Below are 20,261 nucleotides of genomic sequence, written 5' to 3' on the forward strand. Positions count from 1 at the left end.
ATCCTCGATCCTGTAGATTGTAGACCACGTCACTATCATGTCCTTTCCTTGCTGTTTATTTGCGCTAGCTGCGTACGCGAACAGATACTTTCCACGGTTACAAGTATGCTTTCACTGTTTGTTTGTTGTACGTTTGGTTTCGATTTGCGTGTTCTACTAGCCACGTTTACTATATTTTTTAATTATACCCAAAATTTACATCTCATTTATTCCTCTCTTCTCGACCGTGTTCTGTTCTTATGCACCATTCTCTTCCCTTTGCTTTCCAACAGTTTTAACGGCCTCTCATGAATCCTCCTTCTTAACATTCATCCTGTTCCTAATGTTTCCCCCCCTTTTAGGTCTTAAGTTAAGTTAGCAAAAATTGGATGCATTTAAATTAACCAACAACATAAAAAAATCTATATACTAAATTATACCAACACACAAACACCAAAAAATACACACAGAAAAAAAACGAAGCGAAAGCTACACCAAATTGATAATGATACTTAAACAATCAAACCATTTCCAAAAAAGAACAAAAAAAAAATACAACCAATACTACAAACCAAAATCCAAACCAAAACCAACCCCTCTTACTTATAAAACACCAACCATTCGAACAATGTCATTAAATCTGGCCATTTGTTTTTCTTTTTTAATTGTAGGATCCCCGGTGTGGAAGCCTAGAGACATGATTAGTTTAAGTGACGCCCCGTCGACATCACGTAAAGATGAAAGTAAATAAGCTCGTTTTCTCGTTACACTCATCCTCGATCTTTTTGAAGCAAAGCAAAGAGCAAAAGGGAGGAAGTTACAAAAAAGTACATACACACGCCACACTCTCACACACACGCAAACGCAAAAACCAAACCAAAATCCCCCTAAATTACCGATACCTCCCGTGACCCGAAATTCATTGGAATCACATCCCGTTCACAAGGCTTTTGGGGCGGTTGGTAGTTGGGTTGGGCTAAAAGACGGCGAGACGAACACTGATACTCATGTTTCCGTAGCGGCACACAGCAACGAAGCAGCTCATGAGTCCGTGCGGGAATTGTAGTGGGAGCGATAAAGAGGAAGTAAATATAGGTGTCCCACAATATGAAGGCAAATAATTGTAATGTAATCGGTACACGGGCCGGTTAGAGCGAACATTATTCGAGCAGTTGATTCGAGAAAATAGCGCAATAGCTGTGAAAGGGGCTAGGGCGTAGCGGATGAAACCATCAGAGCGCAGAAGGTATTACCATGTGTCTAGCGCGTTGTGTGCACGTAGCCAATTTTCACGTTCAAGAACACACTCACGTACAAATGCACCCGTGTGTTGCAAAGGGCAGGATGCAGTAACTCGTAGACCATTAGGGTTGGATGGTTATGGGCATTACAGGTAGACCCGTACCCTGAAATGGGCAGCAAACAACGAGGCAAGCAGCTTGTCTTTGTGTTCCCGATTCGGAAGTATCTGGCTGAAGCTGCACCGACGAGAAGCCCCTGGTGTCGTCCCGAGATGCTCATTTTTCCTCCCTCTCCAGTGCACGGTATCTCTTATAGATATGACCGTTCTCATCGTAATCGAAATCATTTATACCCTGCCATATTAGACAGATAAAGACACACACACACATCAGCTCGTGTGATTGTATCGTAAATGTCACAGGGTCGACTTACGCAGGCTGACATCCTGACCCTAAGCAGACTACTACCCACATGGCTACAGGTGTAGGAGGCAATACTTCCCTTGAAACCGAACAGGAAAGCTCCAAGGAAAGCTCCCAGGAGGGAGTAATGAATGAAAGCGTGACACAATGTCGGCAGCCATTTGTTGGTTGATCACACGTAAGCAAACCGATATATAGTGAGAGCGAGTAGGTTCAGCAGCAGTAGAAACGGGAGTAAAGTTTAAACGAAACCAACCAACAAAAAATAAAGAGAAACACAACCCGTAAAAGCATGTTTGTATTAGCGATAAAGGAAACGATAATGATCAACACGTTGATCGTAGATACATAGTGAATGAGAATTATCTTGCAAATTGCGATAGAAAAGTATTACTGTTTTCATTAACTCACGGCACGGACGACCGGAACGACCGGAGACAAGGAAGGAAGGAAACGGGCTGAAACAAGCCGAACGTAACCATTTAACACCGGACGGGAAGAGACGTACAGAAGCATACTTTAACGCGATCGATCGCGGTGAGCTTTTCTCGGAAAGCTAGACCTAGACCTACGGACGGACGTGCGACACACGGTGAAAGGTTAATGGGTTTAGAAAGGGAAGACATCCTTTCGTGCGACAGACAGACACTCATAATGGCGCAGACACATGCAGTTGATAGTGCATGTGCTGTGCCTGGCGCGATCTTACAAGAGGCGGAAGAGAGAACGGAGAGACGGAGGGTAAAGATGTTTAGAGAGTTTGTTTTACATTTTTGATCATTTTTATCCTATAAAACCAATAGAATTTAAATATTAAATCTATATAATCGAGTGAAAGAAGATCGACTTTGACATTGCGTATTGAGAGGCTAGTACGGGCGGAAAGGTGGCTAGCAACGAAGGAAGAGCAAGAAAAAGGAGGCAAAGTAGTAACTAAGCGAAAGAAGGACACCCCCTCCCACTATTTGCACACTCTTTCTTCCTTCTGCAGAAAATTGCAAACTCATCATCATCCCCCTGTTCCCTCCCCACTAGTAGGAAGTAAAGCAAATCAATCAATCTTAAAAGCAAACACTTATACTAACTGCTCCGTTTCGTGTGCGTGAGACAAAACCCAGTAGCGAGATGTGTTTTACCCTAGCGTGTGTGTGTTTACATTTTCCGTTTTCCTGGATCGGAATCGCAAACGAGCAGCGGGATCCTACCTCCATCAGTTCGGATGGACCGTCAGCCCTCCTGCCCCCCCGTCGTTTCAGTACAGCTGCTCGGTTTTATCTGCCGATCTGCATCGGTCGATCGGTCAGAGACACTTACACTAACGAACTGATCGTACTATACCTTAAAAATAGAAATGAAAAAAATATGAAACAAGAGAAAGCTGAAACCAAACAGCAGCTCACGGCACGGTCACTAACGATGCGAGATCGTGTGAGCGACACTCGGAGCAGAGCAGTGAAGACGTAGCGTATGAGTGGGCATAAAAAAGGATATAAAAGCCTTGTGCACTCATACAACACACTCAGACACTCATACATGCATTAACAAAAACAACAACAACCTACATTTACGATGGAAAAGGGAATTGAATTTTATAACAAACAAAAAGAAATAAAAAAAAAGTAAGCCAAATTAACAGATAGCAAAGAATTATATCCACTCACCGCACACAGACAGACAGACAGAACACATACACTTAATACAAGCGAACTAGGAAGCCAGCTCGTACGAAATTCAAAACGGCCAGCAGATCGATCCGATGCGCAAAGCAAAAACAAACACTCAATTAACCATTGCACAATAAATTAAAGAGCAAAAAACGGCAAAAAGCAACAACACAATACAAAACAATATAGCAAGGAAAATCTATACAAAACTACTAAAACACTATTAAAACTACTAAATACTAATGATTATTATGATTACCACACAAGCCCAAAATCACGAAAGCGCGTCACACACACATGAACACGCAGAGAGAGAGGGAGAGGAAAAAAACACACACGCTCACACACTCAAAGTGTAGAATCAAACACGGTAACGAAACAAACACGCTGATAAATAGCGCAATGCAATTTGGCTACTTTGATTTAAAATTATTCAATGTATCAATTTTACTTGTTATCGTCTGAATTACTCTTACCTGTTTTAACCTTTTCTTTGATTTCGTTTCCTTTTCTTCTCGTATTTTCTTTACTTTGCTTCATAATCTATACTTTATTGTTTATTAAACGTTTTAAAATATAAAAAAACTGCTTTATTTTGTCTCTCTCTTGCTTAAAGAATAAAGTATTGTTTATTCCTTTTCATTGCACCACAAGTAATCGAATAATGCAAATAAAAAAAAAAGATACAAAACACAAACAAAAACACACTCTACAATTAAGATATTTGCAAAACTACACATACTTAGAACAATGCAACACAAAACGTTGACAGTTTATAGAAATATATTAGTTAAATAAACAGGAGAAGCCAGACCAGGCAGTCAGTGCAGACGGAAACAAAAAAGCCCCCAAATATGCAAGCTACCCAGCAAACAGTCGGTTCGTTGTTGTGCATTCCAAGCAAAAGTATGCCAGATATCCGCACTACTTGGCATTAGGATTTTAATACTACACACACTCACACACGACGTTTCGTATCGATCATCATCTGTATCTGCGCGAGAAAGATAGAGAGAGAGAGAGAGCAAAGGCACGAAGCGTTGAAGCAGCACATCGGTAATCGATTTGGTTTGTTGTTCAAGGTGTGTTCATTTTGATAGAGTTTGTATTGATTGTGTTGGGAACCTTATAACGAGAGAATGATCGATCAAACACACAGCGATCAATGGACTGCCTCACGGCAGCTTAGTGAGCACCCAGGGGCAGAGAAAATCATTGAACTGGAGTAAAGTAAATAAGCACTTCCACGTTCTGTTCCAAAGCAGGAACGAGTGCGAGCTGCCAATTTATTCTTTTCTATCGTCTGTATCGGTTATCTCCTACTCATTACTACACACACACAAAATTAACAGAACGACACAGTGGCAACCACTCCAAACAAACGAACCACAGATCTTACCACTTAAAACCTTGTGCCAATTATTAATAAGATTTACTAGCGATTGATACACGGAATGTACGAAGCTGGTGGTACATTCCCCCTCCCGTCGTGCATGATGGCAAACCCCCCGTTTTTTGCTAAACAGGGCCAATGGGTGCAGACTAAAAAAAGTAGAAATCAACACACACACACACCAAACAATACACATACACCTTCACATGCAAAACGAATTTCTTACAAAGGCAGAATCGAACAGCTGAGATTGAGAGAAATGCGAATACCAAAACAAGTGAGTGAAAATCCGCAAAACGTTCTTTGTATACTTCCCATTTTTCTGTCCGTACTTTTGTTGACGACATAAGCGTTGATATACTAGAGGGAAAGCAAAACAAAAAACAAAAAGAATACATTCACACTCACACGCACCCAAACAAACAAAAACACACAACTAACTAAATACTCATTTTACCCGCAAAACTAACTTTAAGCGCCGGACTACCGGCACCCTAGCAAACACAATCCTCGAAACGCAATGCGAGAAATGCAAAGATGCAAACGAGGAAATGGTATGCGAGAAAAAAAAAGCAAGAAAGCAGAGAATAAAGTCTAGAGTAGTCAGAGCTGAAACAAGCGGAAGCCAGAGGTGTAGGAAAAACTCAAAATGAAAGGAAAAGAGATAAAACACAAGTGTCGAAAGCTAGCAATGAGAAGGTAAATCCCACAATACAGTGAAAAGCTAAAACGGTAAAACGGCGAAGAAAGAGCGAAAGAGGGAGAGAACGTAAGAGCGAGAAAAAGCATAAAGGTAGGAAACGTAGCATTGTAAAAGCACCATCAATGGTTGCGCTCACGTGAACGAGTTTCCTGACTTTCTTGAGTTGGATTTTGTACTCCTTTGGAAATGTCTAAGTATTCAATAAAGATAATGTAAACACACACACACACACATACACAAACGTACACAACCACACAGTTACACGTTAGAACATCACAAATTGATACACAAATACAAACAGAAATAATGATACACACACACACTTACACAATAACTACACCCATGAATGAAAATGGCAAAAGCTGCCAATGCAAAATGGGTTAAACGAAATAGATAACAAAGAAGTAAGCAAAACAGACAAACAAACAAGCAAACAAACAAGGATGCAAACCAAACATGCAGCATTATGGAAAACATACACTCCCTCACACACACTCAAAACAAAAACCAACAACAACAAAAACCAATGTTCTGAAGTCGTTAAGAATACGTGTGATGTTGGTGTGTTATTTGTTTTGGAAAGAAAATAACTCGGTTAAAAAGGTAAGTGCAAGTAGTGTTGGTTCTCTTTCGGTTTTTCTTCTATGCAAGCGTTACCATGCGTTACTATGTAAGTTCAACCTCGTTGAGTCACCGGTAAGCAGGTCGTTATGGAGTTTGTTTTCTTGTTCGACTCTACGAGCAACACGTTACAATTATGAGGTCGTACTCAGCCGACGACAATCTAATAATTGACGACTATCATTTTGTACGTGAGGTTCCCACACATTGCTTTGTATGAAACTACCGTGCGCCAGACTTCAACAGTGTCACGCGCCTGTCGGCCGTTGCAGCGAGTAAGACCATACGAGCGAGCAACAAGCGCAAACTATGCGCATTGGCTTTGGTTTGTTGTTGCTATGGTAGCTTTTCTGTTTACAATAACAATCCCTTGTAAGTAGGGTCGCAATTTTAAAACATAACGACTTTTGTTTTTAAACAACAGCTTATATATACAGTAAAGTCTCACTCGAGCATCTCGGAATGCACTCGCTGAACCTCGAGCAAACCTAAAGCTTAGAGTGACCTCGAGCTTAGACGCTAAACCAGCACTCTTATAATTACAAGGCAATCTACAATTAATAACATATTCGTTCGTTTGGCACTATGTGTGAGAAAATGGTACAACCTATTTCCACAGCTTTTGTGCCTTGCCTACTCTCTGACTAACACACCGAATGTACCGTTAGTCATGCCATTTCAGTGACTGGCGTATATAAAAGACGCATTGTGTGCTTGCGATCGTAGCTATTTTGTTTAGCTTTCTTTTAGTATTCAAATCCAAATGAAATCTGTACCAGCCCTTTTACTACTCACCCTGCTGGCGGTAGCAGTGATGGGTGACGACGATCCCGGTAAGTTTATTAAAACTCATAAAACTCATTTGAATGTGCAGGCTAATCATTGCTACGGCATATCCGCTGTTTAACAGATACGCAGTGCGGGGAAAATGAGGTGTGGGACGATTGCGCAAGCTCTTGTCAGGATATATGTTTCGAGCCGCCGGCCGAACGTTGTGATAAGAAGTGCAATATTGGTTGTTTCCGTTAAGGATACGTTCGGGAATATTTGGATGGCGGTAAATGCGTTCGCCCTGACACCTGTGAGTCTAGGTTAACTGTAAGAAGCAGTTTTCCCAGCTAAAATGGTTTAAGCCAATGAATGTACTTAAATGATGTCTCTTGAAAGCTTTTGCAAGGCAGCCAAAGGTGAATACACCAATCGTGAATGATCACAAATCATTGAAAAACAATAAAATACAGCTTATATCATTAATGTTTCACCAACCAGTCCACTAGTTCATGCCAGGGTGGTGAAATTCATAATTCAATACGGTATTGAGCATTTCTATTGATTATGCTCAAGAGTACATTCTATGTATGGTAATTGCTTTTATTTTTTTTAATTTCAAATTTATAATTCACAAATCCAATCGACGTTGATCGCATTGGCAGTAATCTAAACTAAATATTACACAACGATTCATGGCTCCTTGTGTGTAAAAAATATGGCTTATTTATATCCAGTTCCACTTAAATCACCGCTTATCAGCTTCTGATACGTATAAAAATCACAAAATGTGTTACGTTTCTAGCTATTGAGTTGTGACTTGCTTTACACTATCAAATCCAAATGAAATCTATCTCAGCCCTTTTACTACTTACCTTTTTGGCGGTAGCAGTGATGGCGGACGATGCCGGTAAGTGTGTCTAAGAAGGTAATTAACACAAGCTTTTCTTTTGACTTCGCTGCTGCGCTATGTTCCCTATTTAACAGATCAAAAGTGCGGTACCAATGAGGTGTGGCAGGAATGCGGACCCAGATGTCCGCGGTACTGTTTTGAACTAGACGATCAAGCGTGTAATTCCGCTTGCAAGGCTGGTTGTTTCTGTAATGAAGGATATGTTCGTTTGAATAAGGATGGTGGGGACTGCGTTCGTACTGAGTTGTGTGCATTTAGCTGCAGGGACGATCCTCCCGTCGTTTAACTTAAAGTGCAGACGACAGTGCAGACATTGATTTACGATCAACCTCCAATTATAATTGATGCTCCTGTACGGTAGTATTCAGTAATGCTATTTAGTAAAGATGACATAAACTCTCAACAAAGATGAAGCATTGAACTCATCTTCTCTTGTGGTGTAACTACTATTTACGCCATCACTGTGGTCTGTAAAAGCTTCCTGATTTCATTAGATATTACCCATCCAGAAAGTCAGATTCTGCAAACGACCACATCCGTCTTTTGCGGGCCCAATGCAACTATATTATAAACCAGCGATAAGCAAAACCTAGGTTAAACTATTTCCAGTTTTGTTATGTTTATTCTCGTTGCTCACACTCACACGTTGCTATAAATGTCCGTGTTAAATGGACGCTATTTAAAACTGGGAATTGATCATGACTGTTTTCTCTTATTTTAATTCTAATAATCACTGGCTAGCCCGGTTAACCTGTTTTAATGGGGCACGAGTGATGGTATCCCAATAAACGCTGGGGCGATTGTGCCTATTCATGTCAACCTTATTGCTTCGAGCCAATGTTCTCACTTTGTACTTTGTAGATTTCCGTATTAATTGCACCTGCAGAGAAGAATACGATCGTGAATATAAAGATGATGAAAAATGCATTCCACCTGAACACTGTCTATATTTACCTTCAAATCCAAAATCGGAAATCTCCTCGCTTGATTGCCTTATTATAAAACACAAGAACCAAAAACGGAAATAAATTGTTACAAAAAAAAACGAAAACTTTTTGCAGTCTCGTTGAGTTTAATTTTCAATAATGTTCTTCATTCATTAATTCGCTTTTTACTTACCAGCGATGATGATACACTAAGAAAAGAACAAAATTTATTTCGCTGATAATGCATTACATGTTTCTATTTTATTACAATTGCTGTAAATGAAATGAAGATTAAATCATCCTCGACATGTTTATTTTTTCCGAATTTTAAATGAGTTTCACACAAGATGTATGTGTTTGTCCGAAGAAGTTGAAAAGAAAGTTAATATGGGAACATACACAAATGATCACCACTTACGTACGATTACCATTCGAAATGCTGCGATTGTTGATTACATTGGATTTATTGTTAAATATTTGCTTGTGTATTAAATTGTCCATCCGATTGATTACACGCAGTTTCCATCGTAATCCACCCTATCAACGATTGAACGGTATATAAATCTCTCGCATTTTAATCCATCCACCTTACTGTGTACTATTTGTTCAGTATGATTAACAAGCTCTCGATGAAGTGTAGTGTGCTAGTAACATTACTCCTCGGTCTACTGGTGGTCGTAGATGCTGCCAACAATACGGAAGGTACGTTTTTAGCACATATTCCCGTTGATGTTTCCACACTCACCACCACTCTTCACCCTTGTAACCGTTTTGTAACCCTTGTAAACAGCTACGGATTGTGGACCCCATGGAAGATGGTCAGACTGTGCTGCACTGTGTCAGCCTTACTGCTTTTCACCACCTCGACCGTCGCCCTGTACATTGCCGTGCCAGGCAGGATGCGAATGTGACGAAGGATACGTTCGTAAACAAAACTTTTATGGACCATGCATTACCGAAGACGAGTGTCTTTATGCGCCTTAATCTGCGCTGCACTCTGAATGTTTTTGGAGTAGTGCAATAAATAAGAAAAAGCATGAATGAAAATATACAAATCATGAGTTTTCATCATCAATCATGGAGAATTATAGTTCCGATGGAAAGGCTCATACATTTTACTACCAGATATGCACAACTGTTTAACAGACAAACACACAACGATCATCGTACAAACAGGAATGTCTATTTACATGTTTAATTTCGGTTCAGTTCTGTGATCGATAATCGCCGCTAGAACTGATTTTTTTTAACTTTGTTACAGAAAGTTGAAAAAATGTGACCAGACCCTGGACCGGCGCCTTGTAATTGACCGTGCATTATCGGATAGTATCTTGAATACCTCACCACTGCTGGTACTGCACATAGTCATGATTACAGCAACAGAATCATAAAAAAACCAAGAATTCAGTGATTTTAGAGGATGCTTCTGCAAGCTTCAATCCGTACTGAACTCTAACAAGCACACGTGCTGATCGAAATGTCAGTGTCCCTGACAAGTTCATCGATTCGAAAGGAGTAATTCATCATCCCAATCCAGTCCATTCGTTGCCTTCAAAATACGGCAAACATAGCCAATCGTATCGGACTCGGTGGTACAGCGATTCGTCGCTATAAAAGTACAATTTCACGGCGCAAGGTGCACACACTGTTCACTCTTATGCTATGACTCAAGCACACATGCTCCCAATGCAGGTGACGCAAGTTCTTTTGCTCTGGCAGTCAGCGTTGTGGCCGATAATGAAGGTAGACTTGCTTTTTTTTTTTTTTTTTTTTTTGAGCATAAACAAGCTCTTGGATGTCCACGGTTTTGCTTTGGGGCACTAGAGCCGTGCAACGTGCGATGTGCACCAAAATGCGAGTGTGCACCGGGAACGGTACGTAAGTGCTTGGAAGGAGGAGAATGTATCCCGTATGAGGACTGTCTTGCAGCTCGGGAGGAATTTTTGTGAGCGCAATTTGTTTCTTTTGCCCGTAAAATTTGAACATAACATACAATAATTTTCTAACCTTGCGATGGTATACATGAGTGTGGATTGCTATGAATGTTAAACAAGAAAGAAGATATTATTAGGGAGCAATTGCTTGCCAATTAAAAATCATCTTTAGATGCTATAAAATTATTGTAGCTGGTTGTTAAACATCCGAACCTTTTTTTTTACTTTAAAGAACTGCTTTTAACACGCATTCGTGTATAGTCAGACGCTTGCTATCGGAGAGAACTATCCAGATAACATTCAACCGACTGGATTGTAACAGAAAAATATTTGAGGATATTCAGGACATTATGGCACATAAGGACAAAAGAGCGTACATAGATACAAACCTATTATTAATGAAATGCCTATACCTGCACAAAATCTATCACGGAGTACAATAGCAATGAAAATCAATTTAAAAAATTGTAAAGAAAAACGCAAAACAGTATCATGCCTTTCGTCACACTTCTCGAAACTGTAATGGCAAATCGAATGTTGTATAAACTGCCGCTCGTCTATATAAAAATCCGATTCACGTTGCTATAAGGCACAGTACAGTAAATGCTTCTAAATACCAACGTGCATCTTCCCGATGAAGTCCGTACAGCTTTGTTTGCTTGTCACTCTATTGGTGGTGGTTGCAGTGATGGCCGACGATGAGGGTAAGTAGTTCCCGTACATTTTCTACGCCACATTACAAATTGTCGTCCCGTGTAACAGATTTTGGCTGTTCTGCCAACGAATATTGGCATGAGTGCGGTGTCGGATGTCAGCCGCACTGTTATGGCCCACTGCTTCCTCCGTGCGATGAACCGTGCAAAGCCGGATGCATCTGCAAACCCTGGCACGTTCGAGAAAGCAAAGAGGGCGGAGAGTGCATCAAACATGAGGATTGTAAAGAAGAAGGCTTTCTGTTCAACAACTAATACCTCAATGCAATCGTACTGATTGTAAGTGATTTAGAGTTTCTAGATGTTATTGATGGATTGTGTCACACTTGCTATGCGAGGTTCTGCTTCTGACGCGTTCTATAATTAGATAATTACTTAAACACTTGTTGAACAAATGTTATTATCTATTAAAAGTCTTCTTTAGAGTTGTGTCTGTATTTCACGTCGGTATTTCTTTACAGTTTAATAATACAAAATTATACCGGTAGACATCATCAAGACGTAAAAATCATTGTTAACACATAATTAAGTTGCCGTATATAGAGGTTGAAGATAAGATAGACGATAACACATAATAAGCAAACGTCTAACAACTGTTTTTAGATGCCCAAGATGGCATAATAAACAGCGAAGCAGGAGGACAACAATGTTAAAACAAATTAAACTTAAAGTTAGGGGTAAAGATCCCATCAGATAGAGCAAAAGTATGCAACATAATAATCCGACATCATACCACGGTTATGATCTAATAAATAAATCACCGAAGTCGTTGTAACAAAATATACTAACATTCTTGCACCTGTAATAGTGTGACTCAACGGCAAACGCTAACAATGGTTACACATGAGTTGAGCTTTACAAAGTATAGAGCCCACGCATAAAGGCATACCAGTACATTATCTCATCATATACTGCCATACTTTCACGCACCTCGTGATGATCTTCTCGTGCTGATCATATCATTGTTTACAACAACTATAAAACTACTGGTTTCTTGTTCCAGATGATCATTCTACATTGAACATCTAATTAAAACGCAAGTGTAACACTTATTGCAACTAACAAGATGAAACCAGTGGCGATGTTCGCGTGCCTGATCGTGCTGATCTTCACCCTGCAGAACGCACATTGTGGTAAGCTATTCGACCTTGAACACATACTTGAACCATATGATCATCATATAAATCTCTTATTTGTACTCTCTACAGCTTGTCCTTATGCTCATCCCTACCCATACGACCTGTGTGGACCTAATGAAGAGTTCCAGGAGTGTGGTACCGCTTGCCCCAAGACGTGTGCCGATCTTAACGATCCTCCCAAAGCCTGTACACTGCAGTGTGTACAGGGATGCTTCTGCAAGCCTGGATTCGTCCGAGAGTCTCTACATGGCAAATGCGTTCCGGAATGTGAGTGTCCCTGCTACTAAAATGTAAAAAGAAGAACTGCACCAGCAATTTTTGTTTGTATCATGCGCTTTTAATAAATGTGATATACTACATTAAAGTATTCACTATTGTTGTTCTAGTGAGTTATTCGAGCAGTACATTAATTGAATTTCATAATATTCATACTTTTACTTAGTTTCTTCCATTTTTGAATGTATTAGTAGTATTAGTAGAATGTAGTGGTAAACTGGCGCCCTTGACAGAAACATAATCATGCGCCCTGTAAAAGGCTTTTACCAACCAATCATGTTATGAAGACTATCAATTTGGCGCCTTCAAGGCCCGACGCCCTTGGCGGCCGCCAACCTCGCCAATACCACGCTACGGGACAGATTACAGGTCGTGTAAAGAATGGTCACGCTTCGACGATTCGTCTCTGTGTAAATGATGATTACACCTTTGTAGCTTACAGCAATAGGCATATTTTTGAAGCGAATATCAGTTTCATGTATTCCAGATAAATTCTATACAAGTATCTTGAGTAATATTCAGTCTTGATGCAATAAGTGGTTCATAATCATTTCTTAATAAATGATTAAACATTTTCAGCTTTGCATCTAGCAGTAAGTTAGTTTTAGAGTTTTAATTCAGTCAATATAGATCGTTTCACAATTGTTCAATGGGCCACATACACTACACTTCAGAATGGAAGCCACATGTATACCCATTGATAAAGCATTAGTATTGCTATTATCACAACACTATGCTAAAAATTATCACCACAACTAAATCCAAACATGGCCAGCTTAAGCAAAATAAACGCTTGTTTCTATGGAGGCTATAATCGTAGAATAAGCGATCGTTTTCGCAACAGCCGACCGGATATTGGAATGCATTTGTGACACCTTTTCGAGTCGCTTATTTTGGCGATCGCGGAAATTGGGCGGCCGGTATAAGCTATGACCTTCAAATAAAAACACATTTTTTTGTTTGCCCCACTTCGGTAATTGGTTTGGGTTTCTGTCGAAGGTTTCTGTTACGGGTTTTAGCCGGGCTCACGCGTTTCCGCCATTTTTCTCATGCACTTGCTGTTTCAAGTTTCACAGACCACAACTTCTCTTGACATACATTCCTTTATGCCATTGAGCTGGAACACAGATGCACATGGTGTTCAATAACACCAACTTTACATTTGAGAGTTATTAACGATGCTACATTTATTCGAATACCCACACCAAAAGTTCGGTAACAACTGTCGACCAGCTCTTCCGGCTCATATATGCTCTCACTCTCTGCTATTTCTTTTGCGCTCCATATATTAACACCAATAGACGATTATGAATCACACTTTTTGTTCGTCCAAATAAGCAACATCACTCCGAATCACAAACGAAATGTAACAATTATCGCTCGATTCACGAACATCGTGCGTAGCGAATTGTGAGTTTTAGCCCAACACTCATTACCAGGCTGTTTCATATAAAAGAACTAGTCATTTTCTACAGTACTACGAGTCTATCCGGGGAGCCATTACACGAGAATCAACGCTGAAACGATGAAGGCTGCAACTGTGCTGTTGGCATTCGCCATGCTTATCCTTCCCGCGATGAGTGTTCACGCTGGTAAGATCATATTGATCCTAACAATTCTTCTCTCGATCTAATTTCGTTGCCCTTTGATTTATCTTTGCATGCACAGCAGAGAAATGTGGTGGTGACAACGAGCACTACCTCACGTGTGGTCCAGTGCAACAACCGACCTGCGACAATCCGTCGGTAGAGAACGATCTCATTGGCTGTGCACAAGGGTGCTTCTGTAAGCCGGACTACATTCGACATGCAGAAGGCGGAATATGCGTAGACATTAATGCCTGCCCATATTAGTGTAACAACTATCCATACTAGTGTAATGTCCGGCAACGTATTCCATCGTAAGCAATCGAAAACCCGCGATGAACAAGTCGATAAAAAAGCCTTTTTTGGCGATAAACGTGGTGGACTATTCGAAATGTAGGAGAAACCACTATTCGAATTGAATTTGTACAGTAAATAAAACAAGCAAAGAGAGGCTGACTACAATCAGTACGTAAAGTCAAACATTTACAATTGTGTGTGGTGAGGGAGCGAACAGGAGGTTCGTTATTTCCTTCATCACGATCGTGATTGATTCGTCCCAACGTGCCTTTGAGTTCGCAAGTAGTCGTATGCTCCATTAAGCCAAGCGTTTAGAGCGTTTCCCTTGTGCATGTATATGACTCATCATCAGACACCCTGTAAGGCATCTCATGTATGAAGAAATGCCTCCTTACAAACTGTCCCTTGATTATGTGTCATTGTACCACGTGCTGACATAGCCAATGAATGATCGTTTATTCTAGATCGACTCATTGTTTGCACTGGTTTAAATCTGCCTGTTCTTGTGCCAGATGATCATTCTACATTGAACATCCAATTAACACACAACTGTAACTTATTGTATCTAACAAGATGAAACCAGTGGCGATGTTCGCGTGCCTGATCGTGCTGATCTTCACCCTGCAGAACGCACATTGTGGTAAGCTATTCGATATTCGTCACATATCTACCATATGATCATCACATAAATCACCTATTTGTATTATCCACAGCTTGTCCTTATGCTCATCCCTACCCGTACGACCTGTGTGGACCGAACGAAGAGTTCCAGGAGTGTGGTACCGCTTGCCCCAAGACGTGTGCAGATCTTAACGATCCTCCCAAAGCCTGTACGCTGCAGTGTGTACAGGGATGCTTCTGCAAACCTGGATTCGTCCGAGAGTCTCTACATGGCCAATGCATTCCGGAATGTGAGTGTCCCTGCAATTGATGTATCGAAAAAAGAAAAGTACCAGCAATTATTTCTACCTCGCGCTTGCAATAAATGTGAGCAACTGCCTTAAGGAACGCATTTTAAGGGCAATTGGTGTATTTAATTAAACTGTTTGAGAAATACAATAATAGGATTTTGTTTTCTGTTAATTCATTCCTTGCACCGAATACCGATTCCGTCATGCCTCGGCAATTCGTCTCTGTATAAAAGTCGCTTTCAGCTTTGTAGCTCGTAACAAAAGGCATGTGTTTGAAGTGCCTGCTAATCGCATACGTTCCAGATGAAATCTACCCAAGCTCTGGTGCTTTTGGCGGCCCTGCTGGTTAGCGTTGTTATCGCTGATGGCGGTAAGTTTCTGATGAATTGCATTCGTAGGCCATTCCCGTTCTAATCCATTCCTCAACTGTTTACAGACGATGAATGCCCTCCCAATGAGGAGTGGGATTGGTGTGGAATAACTTGCGAGGAGCACTGCAACAGACCACCAATCATCGTGTGTCCCTCGTTGGAATGCATTGAGGGATGCTTTTGTAAGGAAGGATTTCTGCGTAAAACCAACGATGGGGGGAACTGCGTTCGGCGAAGAGATTGCCCACTCCCTGGTGAGACCATCAAACAGTAGATTTAGTGGACGCAGATTGAGAGTTAAATATGTTGGATATGCAGATATCTCCACCTCTGGATCAATTTCACCAATAAATAAGATCTTTATGCATGTTCGTTTTACTACCTTTTCAACAAGTTTTATTAGCTCCGGTTCTTGCATCATTCAACTTACTCAAAGACATAATTAAATTCTAATAGAATAATCCCCACAACAATGACCAATGAACAGTGACAACAATGTTTAACAAGTTGATCCTTTCTAACACTTGTGATCAGTAATAGGAGTAAATGTATAGATTATAGGATCAGTAATATCGAAATTCTAAGACGATTGCACAACACACATCTGGCACCAAGTGCACAACATATAGAACAACAGAAAATTATAGTAACCGTTTCATGTGTGTCCGACTAGCAACATCATCACTCATAACAACAAACGAGCTTGGCATCAGCGTTACAAGTTTTTTTTTTTTCTCAATTTTATAAACACCGCGCTGTAGCGAATCACACTTATAACCAGCTGTACCCTATAAATAAACCCGTTTTCGGTAACAACGCCATGAGTCTTTACGCGGGCATTAAACGTAAACCAACTGTTAACAATGAAGTCTGTAACTGTACTGTTCGCTTTCACCATGCTCATTCTCGTTGTGACGAATGTAATTGCTGAAGGTAAGATCATGTCGATCAAAAACGCTTCTATCCTTGATCTAATGACATTTTTCTTTTTATTTGTCTCCCTTACGTATAAGATACGTGTGAGGATGCGAATGAACAGTTTCTCGAGTGTGGCCCTGTGTACCAACTGACTTGCGACTCACTCTATGAGAAGGACACTGCTAACTGCACTCAAGGGTGCTTCTGTAAACCGAACTACATTCGAAGTTCGGAAGGCGGACCATGCATCCCTACAAACAACTGCCCGTAATAGGTAGTAGAATGTCTGTATTGCAACAGTGTGTTGTATTAGTGCAGATAATAAATAAGAAGAAAAAATCCCGTTTAAACCAGTGTTAACAGTGAAGCAAATATGTTTTTTTTTACACCTAAGGAGCTTTATTGTCACCTTGATCGCGCATCTTGCGCATAAAGAAATACCAATTATCTCTTTATTAACTATCACTGTACCATGTGCTGACATAGCTAATGTATGAGCTGTTACTCTCGATCAACTCATTGTTTGTACTTGTATAAATATGCCTGTCCTTGTATCAGATGATCATTCTACATTAAACATTCAATTACAATACTGCTGTACATTATTCTAACAACATGAAACCAGTGGCGATGTTCACGTGCCTGATCGTGCTGATCTTCACCCTGCAGAACGCACATTGCGGTAAGCTATTCGACCTTCTTCACATGTATGTCATAAGATCATCACATAAATCACCTATTTGTACTATCTACAGCTTGTCGTTATGCTCATCCCTACCCATACGACCTGTGTGGACCGAACGAAGAGTTCCAAGAGTGTGGTACCGCTTGCCCCAAGACGTGTGCCGATTTGAACGATCCTCCCAAAGCCTGTACGCTGCAGTGTGTACAGGGATGCTTCTGCAAACCTGGATTCGTTCGAGAGTCTCTACATGGCAAATGCATTCCGGAATGTGAATGTCCCTGCTACTGAAGTGTCGAAAGAAGAAAAGGATCAGCCATTGTTTCAACTATACGTTTATAATAAATGTGAGCGACTGCCTTAAGGAACGCATTCTTATTGCAATATATTATTGTTGTTCAAATGAATCGTTTAAGAAATGCATTCATTGGATTTCATTATATTTCTGTTTTCAAATAATTGATTCCTTGTACCGAATACCGATTCCGTCACGCCTGTCAAGGCGATTCGTCTCTGTAGAAAAGTCGGTTTCACCTTTGTAGCTTATACCTTTTTTGAAGTAGCTGCTGATGGTTTTGGCCCTGCTAATTAACACCATTATCGCTGATGGCGGTAGGCATGAAACCAAATGGAATTGCATGGCAAGGCCATTTTCGTTGTAATTCACTCTTTGTAATTGTAACTATTTACAGACGATGGATGAGGAGTGCGATAGAAGTGAAATAATCTGCGTGGAGCACTGCACCAGACTACCATACCTTGAATGCCTTGAAGAATGCTTTTGTGGAAGGACAGATATGTGGAGTCTGTCAGTAGTCTCCGGTGTTTCCTGTCTACTATTTCCTACTTCCTGCATTAGGATCCAGTTGATAAAACTATAGCCTATTTATGCAAATTCCTCAATCATTTAATTACACTCAAGATATGAAAAAAATCCAACGCTCTAATCTGTATCAAGCTCCACATCAATGCCACAACAGTTCAACAGTGCGACCATTTGTAACCCTTATGAGCAGTAATTTAAGATATCGGGGAAAAGATATTACATTGAGTACATATACAACTGTGAATTATAATTTCATGGCAGCTATGAAGGCAGCGATGGTTAATGATGCTGACAAGATTGCACACCACATATAATTTGCAATACGGTTATCGAAAATGTTAATTGTTCCCCCGACTAACAACATCATCACTTACAATAACAAACGAACGAGCTTTACAACTTATGGCTAAACCCGCGTACATCGTGCGTAGCGAATTGTAGCTTCACATTTGCTGGTAACGCTCTATATTCCCTATAAATGAACTCGTTGTCGGTAGCAGCGATACGAATCTTTACGAGGGCATTAAACGTAAACCTACTTTTAACGATGAAGTCTACAACTGTGCTGTTGGCATTCGCCCTGCTTATCCTCGGTGTGGCGATAGTAAATGCTATAGGTAAGAACTTGTTGATTAAAAACGTTCTATCCTCATTACAATAATATTTTCTTCTTATTTGTCTCCCTAACGTAAAAGATACGTGTAACGATGCGAATGAGCGCTTTCTCGAGTGTGGTCCTGTGTATCAATTGGCCTGCGACTCACGGTATGAAAGGGACACCTATAACTGCACTGAAGGGTGTTTCTGTAAACCGAGCTACATTCGACGTTCGGATGGCGGACCATGCATCCCTACAAACAAATGCCCGTAATAGGTAGTTGAATGTCTATATTGCAACAATGTGTTGTATTAGTACAGACAATAAAACGTAAAAAATGCTCATTTAAAACAGTTTTTACGGTCAAACAAATACAATTTTACGATACGGCATGGGCTAGTGGGGCTATGTTCCATTTAACGGTGACCCAGTGTTTAAATCTCCCATATGGATGTATAGTATATGACTAATCATCATACTCGCTATAACACATCTTACTATGTACTTATCACTACTAACTGTAAACCTTGCACATAAAGATATGCCAATAATCCCTCTACTATGCGCCACTGTACTACGTGCTTACACAACCAATGCATGAACTCTTATTCTCGATGAACGCATTGTTTGTACAGGTATAAATATGCTTGTGCTTGTATCAGATAATCATTCTACATCGAACATTCTGTTACAACAGCAGTGCAACACTTATTCCAATCTAACAACATGAAACCAGTGGCGATGTTCGCGTGCCTGATCGTACTGATCTTTACTCTGCAGAACGCACATTGTGGTAAGCTATTCGAACTTCATCACATGTCTACCATATGATCATCACTCAAATTACTTGTTTGTACTATCTACAGCCTGTCCTTATGCGCATCCCTACCCGTACGACGTGTGTGGACCGAACGAAGAGTTCCAAACGTGTGGTACTGCTTGTCCTAATACTTGTGCCGATCTGAGCGAGCAACAGAAACCGTGCACCAAGCAATGTGTTCAGGGATGCTTCTGCAAGCCAGGGTTTGTACGAGAGTCTAAGGAAGGCAAATGTATTCCGAAATGTGAGTGTCCCTGCCATTAGAATGACAGAGTTTGCTTTGGCGCTGCTCTAAGCTTCAACAAACAGCGTTATTGTTTGAATAAAATTTGAGCAATAATAGCACCAGTTAACTATCACCATGGGCGGGAAAGAAGCGTTAAAACAAAAGCGCTTTCGTTGAAGAAGTAAGAGTCGGGATAACCACTAAACTAGCGTGCCTATGTAAACACTCGATAGCGTTTCAGACGCGTCGTGTGAGCAGCAATGCATTAGCAAAGTAACTCACGCATTCACATTTCATCAAACAATAATAAAACACTTCAGAAATATCACACCA

The 20,261-nt window shown here is 40.5% G+C and overlaps 5 protein-coding genes across 7 annotated transcripts in view; all 5 read left to right on the top strand.

The window, feature by feature from the left end:
• Positions 1-5,952, top strand: part of LOC121593877 — a 102,225-nt gene extending 96,273 nt beyond the window's left edge. For both annotated transcript variants that reach the window (XM_041916625.1, XM_041916626.1), the window contains exon 30: positions 651-5,952. In XM_041916625.1, the coding sequence (XP_041772559.1) occupies positions 651-730 (80 nt within the window). In that variant the 3' untranslated portion in view covers positions 731-5,952. The remainder of the gene's footprint in view (positions 1-650) is intronic.
• A 556-nt stretch (positions 5,953-6,508) lies between these two features.
• Positions 6,509-7,285, top strand: LOC121594484 (chymotrypsin-elastase inhibitor ixodidin-like). Its single transcript, XM_041917769.1, has 2 exons — positions 6,509-6,857; positions 6,935-7,285. The coding sequence occupies exons 1-2, from the start codon at positions 6,788-6,790 to the stop codon at positions 7,051-7,053; spliced, it is 189 nt and encodes a 62-aa protein (XP_041773703.1). The 5' UTR covers positions 6,509-6,787; the 3' UTR covers positions 7,054-7,285.
• A 3,861-nt stretch (positions 7,286-11,146) lies between these two features.
• LOC121592318 (zonadhesin-like) lies at positions 11,147-20,247 on the top strand. Its single transcript, XM_041913718.1, has 14 exons — positions 11,147-11,269; positions 11,328-11,557; positions 12,282-12,411; positions 12,487-12,696; positions 14,362-14,519; positions 15,150-15,216; positions 15,290-15,502; positions 16,681-16,791; positions 16,872-17,044; positions 17,377-17,458; positions 17,532-17,741; positions 18,782-18,901; positions 19,547-19,675; positions 19,749-20,247. The coding sequence occupies exons 3-14, from the start codon at positions 12,345-12,347 to the stop codon at positions 19,964-19,966; spliced, it is 1,758 nt and encodes a 585-aa protein (XP_041769652.1). The 5' UTR covers positions 11,147-11,269; positions 11,328-11,557; positions 12,282-12,344; the 3' UTR covers positions 19,967-20,247.
• On the top strand, positions 14,159-14,741 carry LOC121594092 (chymotrypsin inhibitor-like). Of its 2 annotated transcripts, none has more exons than XM_041917038.1 (2): positions 14,159-14,285; positions 14,365-14,741. In XM_041917038.1, the coding sequence occupies exons 1-2, from the start codon at positions 14,219-14,221 to the stop codon at positions 14,544-14,546; spliced, it is 249 nt and encodes an 82-aa protein (XP_041772972.1). In that variant the 5' UTR covers positions 14,159-14,218; the 3' UTR covers positions 14,547-14,741. The 2 variants fall into 2 exon arrangements, with proteins under 2 accessions (XP_041772972.1, XP_041772971.1); XM_041917037.1 differs by having other exon boundaries at positions 14,160-14,285; positions 14,362-14,741.
• Positions 15,766-16,236, top strand: LOC121594090 (chymotrypsin-elastase inhibitor ixodidin-like). Its single transcript, XM_041917035.1, has 2 exons — positions 15,766-15,857; positions 15,924-16,236. The coding sequence occupies exons 1-2, from the start codon at positions 15,791-15,793 to the stop codon at positions 16,130-16,132; spliced, it is 276 nt and encodes a 91-aa protein (XP_041772969.1). The 5' UTR covers positions 15,766-15,790; the 3' UTR covers positions 16,133-16,236.
• Positions 20,248-20,261: the final 14 nt, after the last annotated feature.

This window comes from Anopheles merus, chromosome 2L (genome assembly GCF_017562075.2).
Source record: "Anopheles merus strain MAF chromosome 2L, AmerM5.1, whole genome shotgun sequence".
NCBI lineage: Eukaryota > Metazoa > Arthropoda > Insecta > Diptera > Culicidae > Anopheles > Anopheles merus.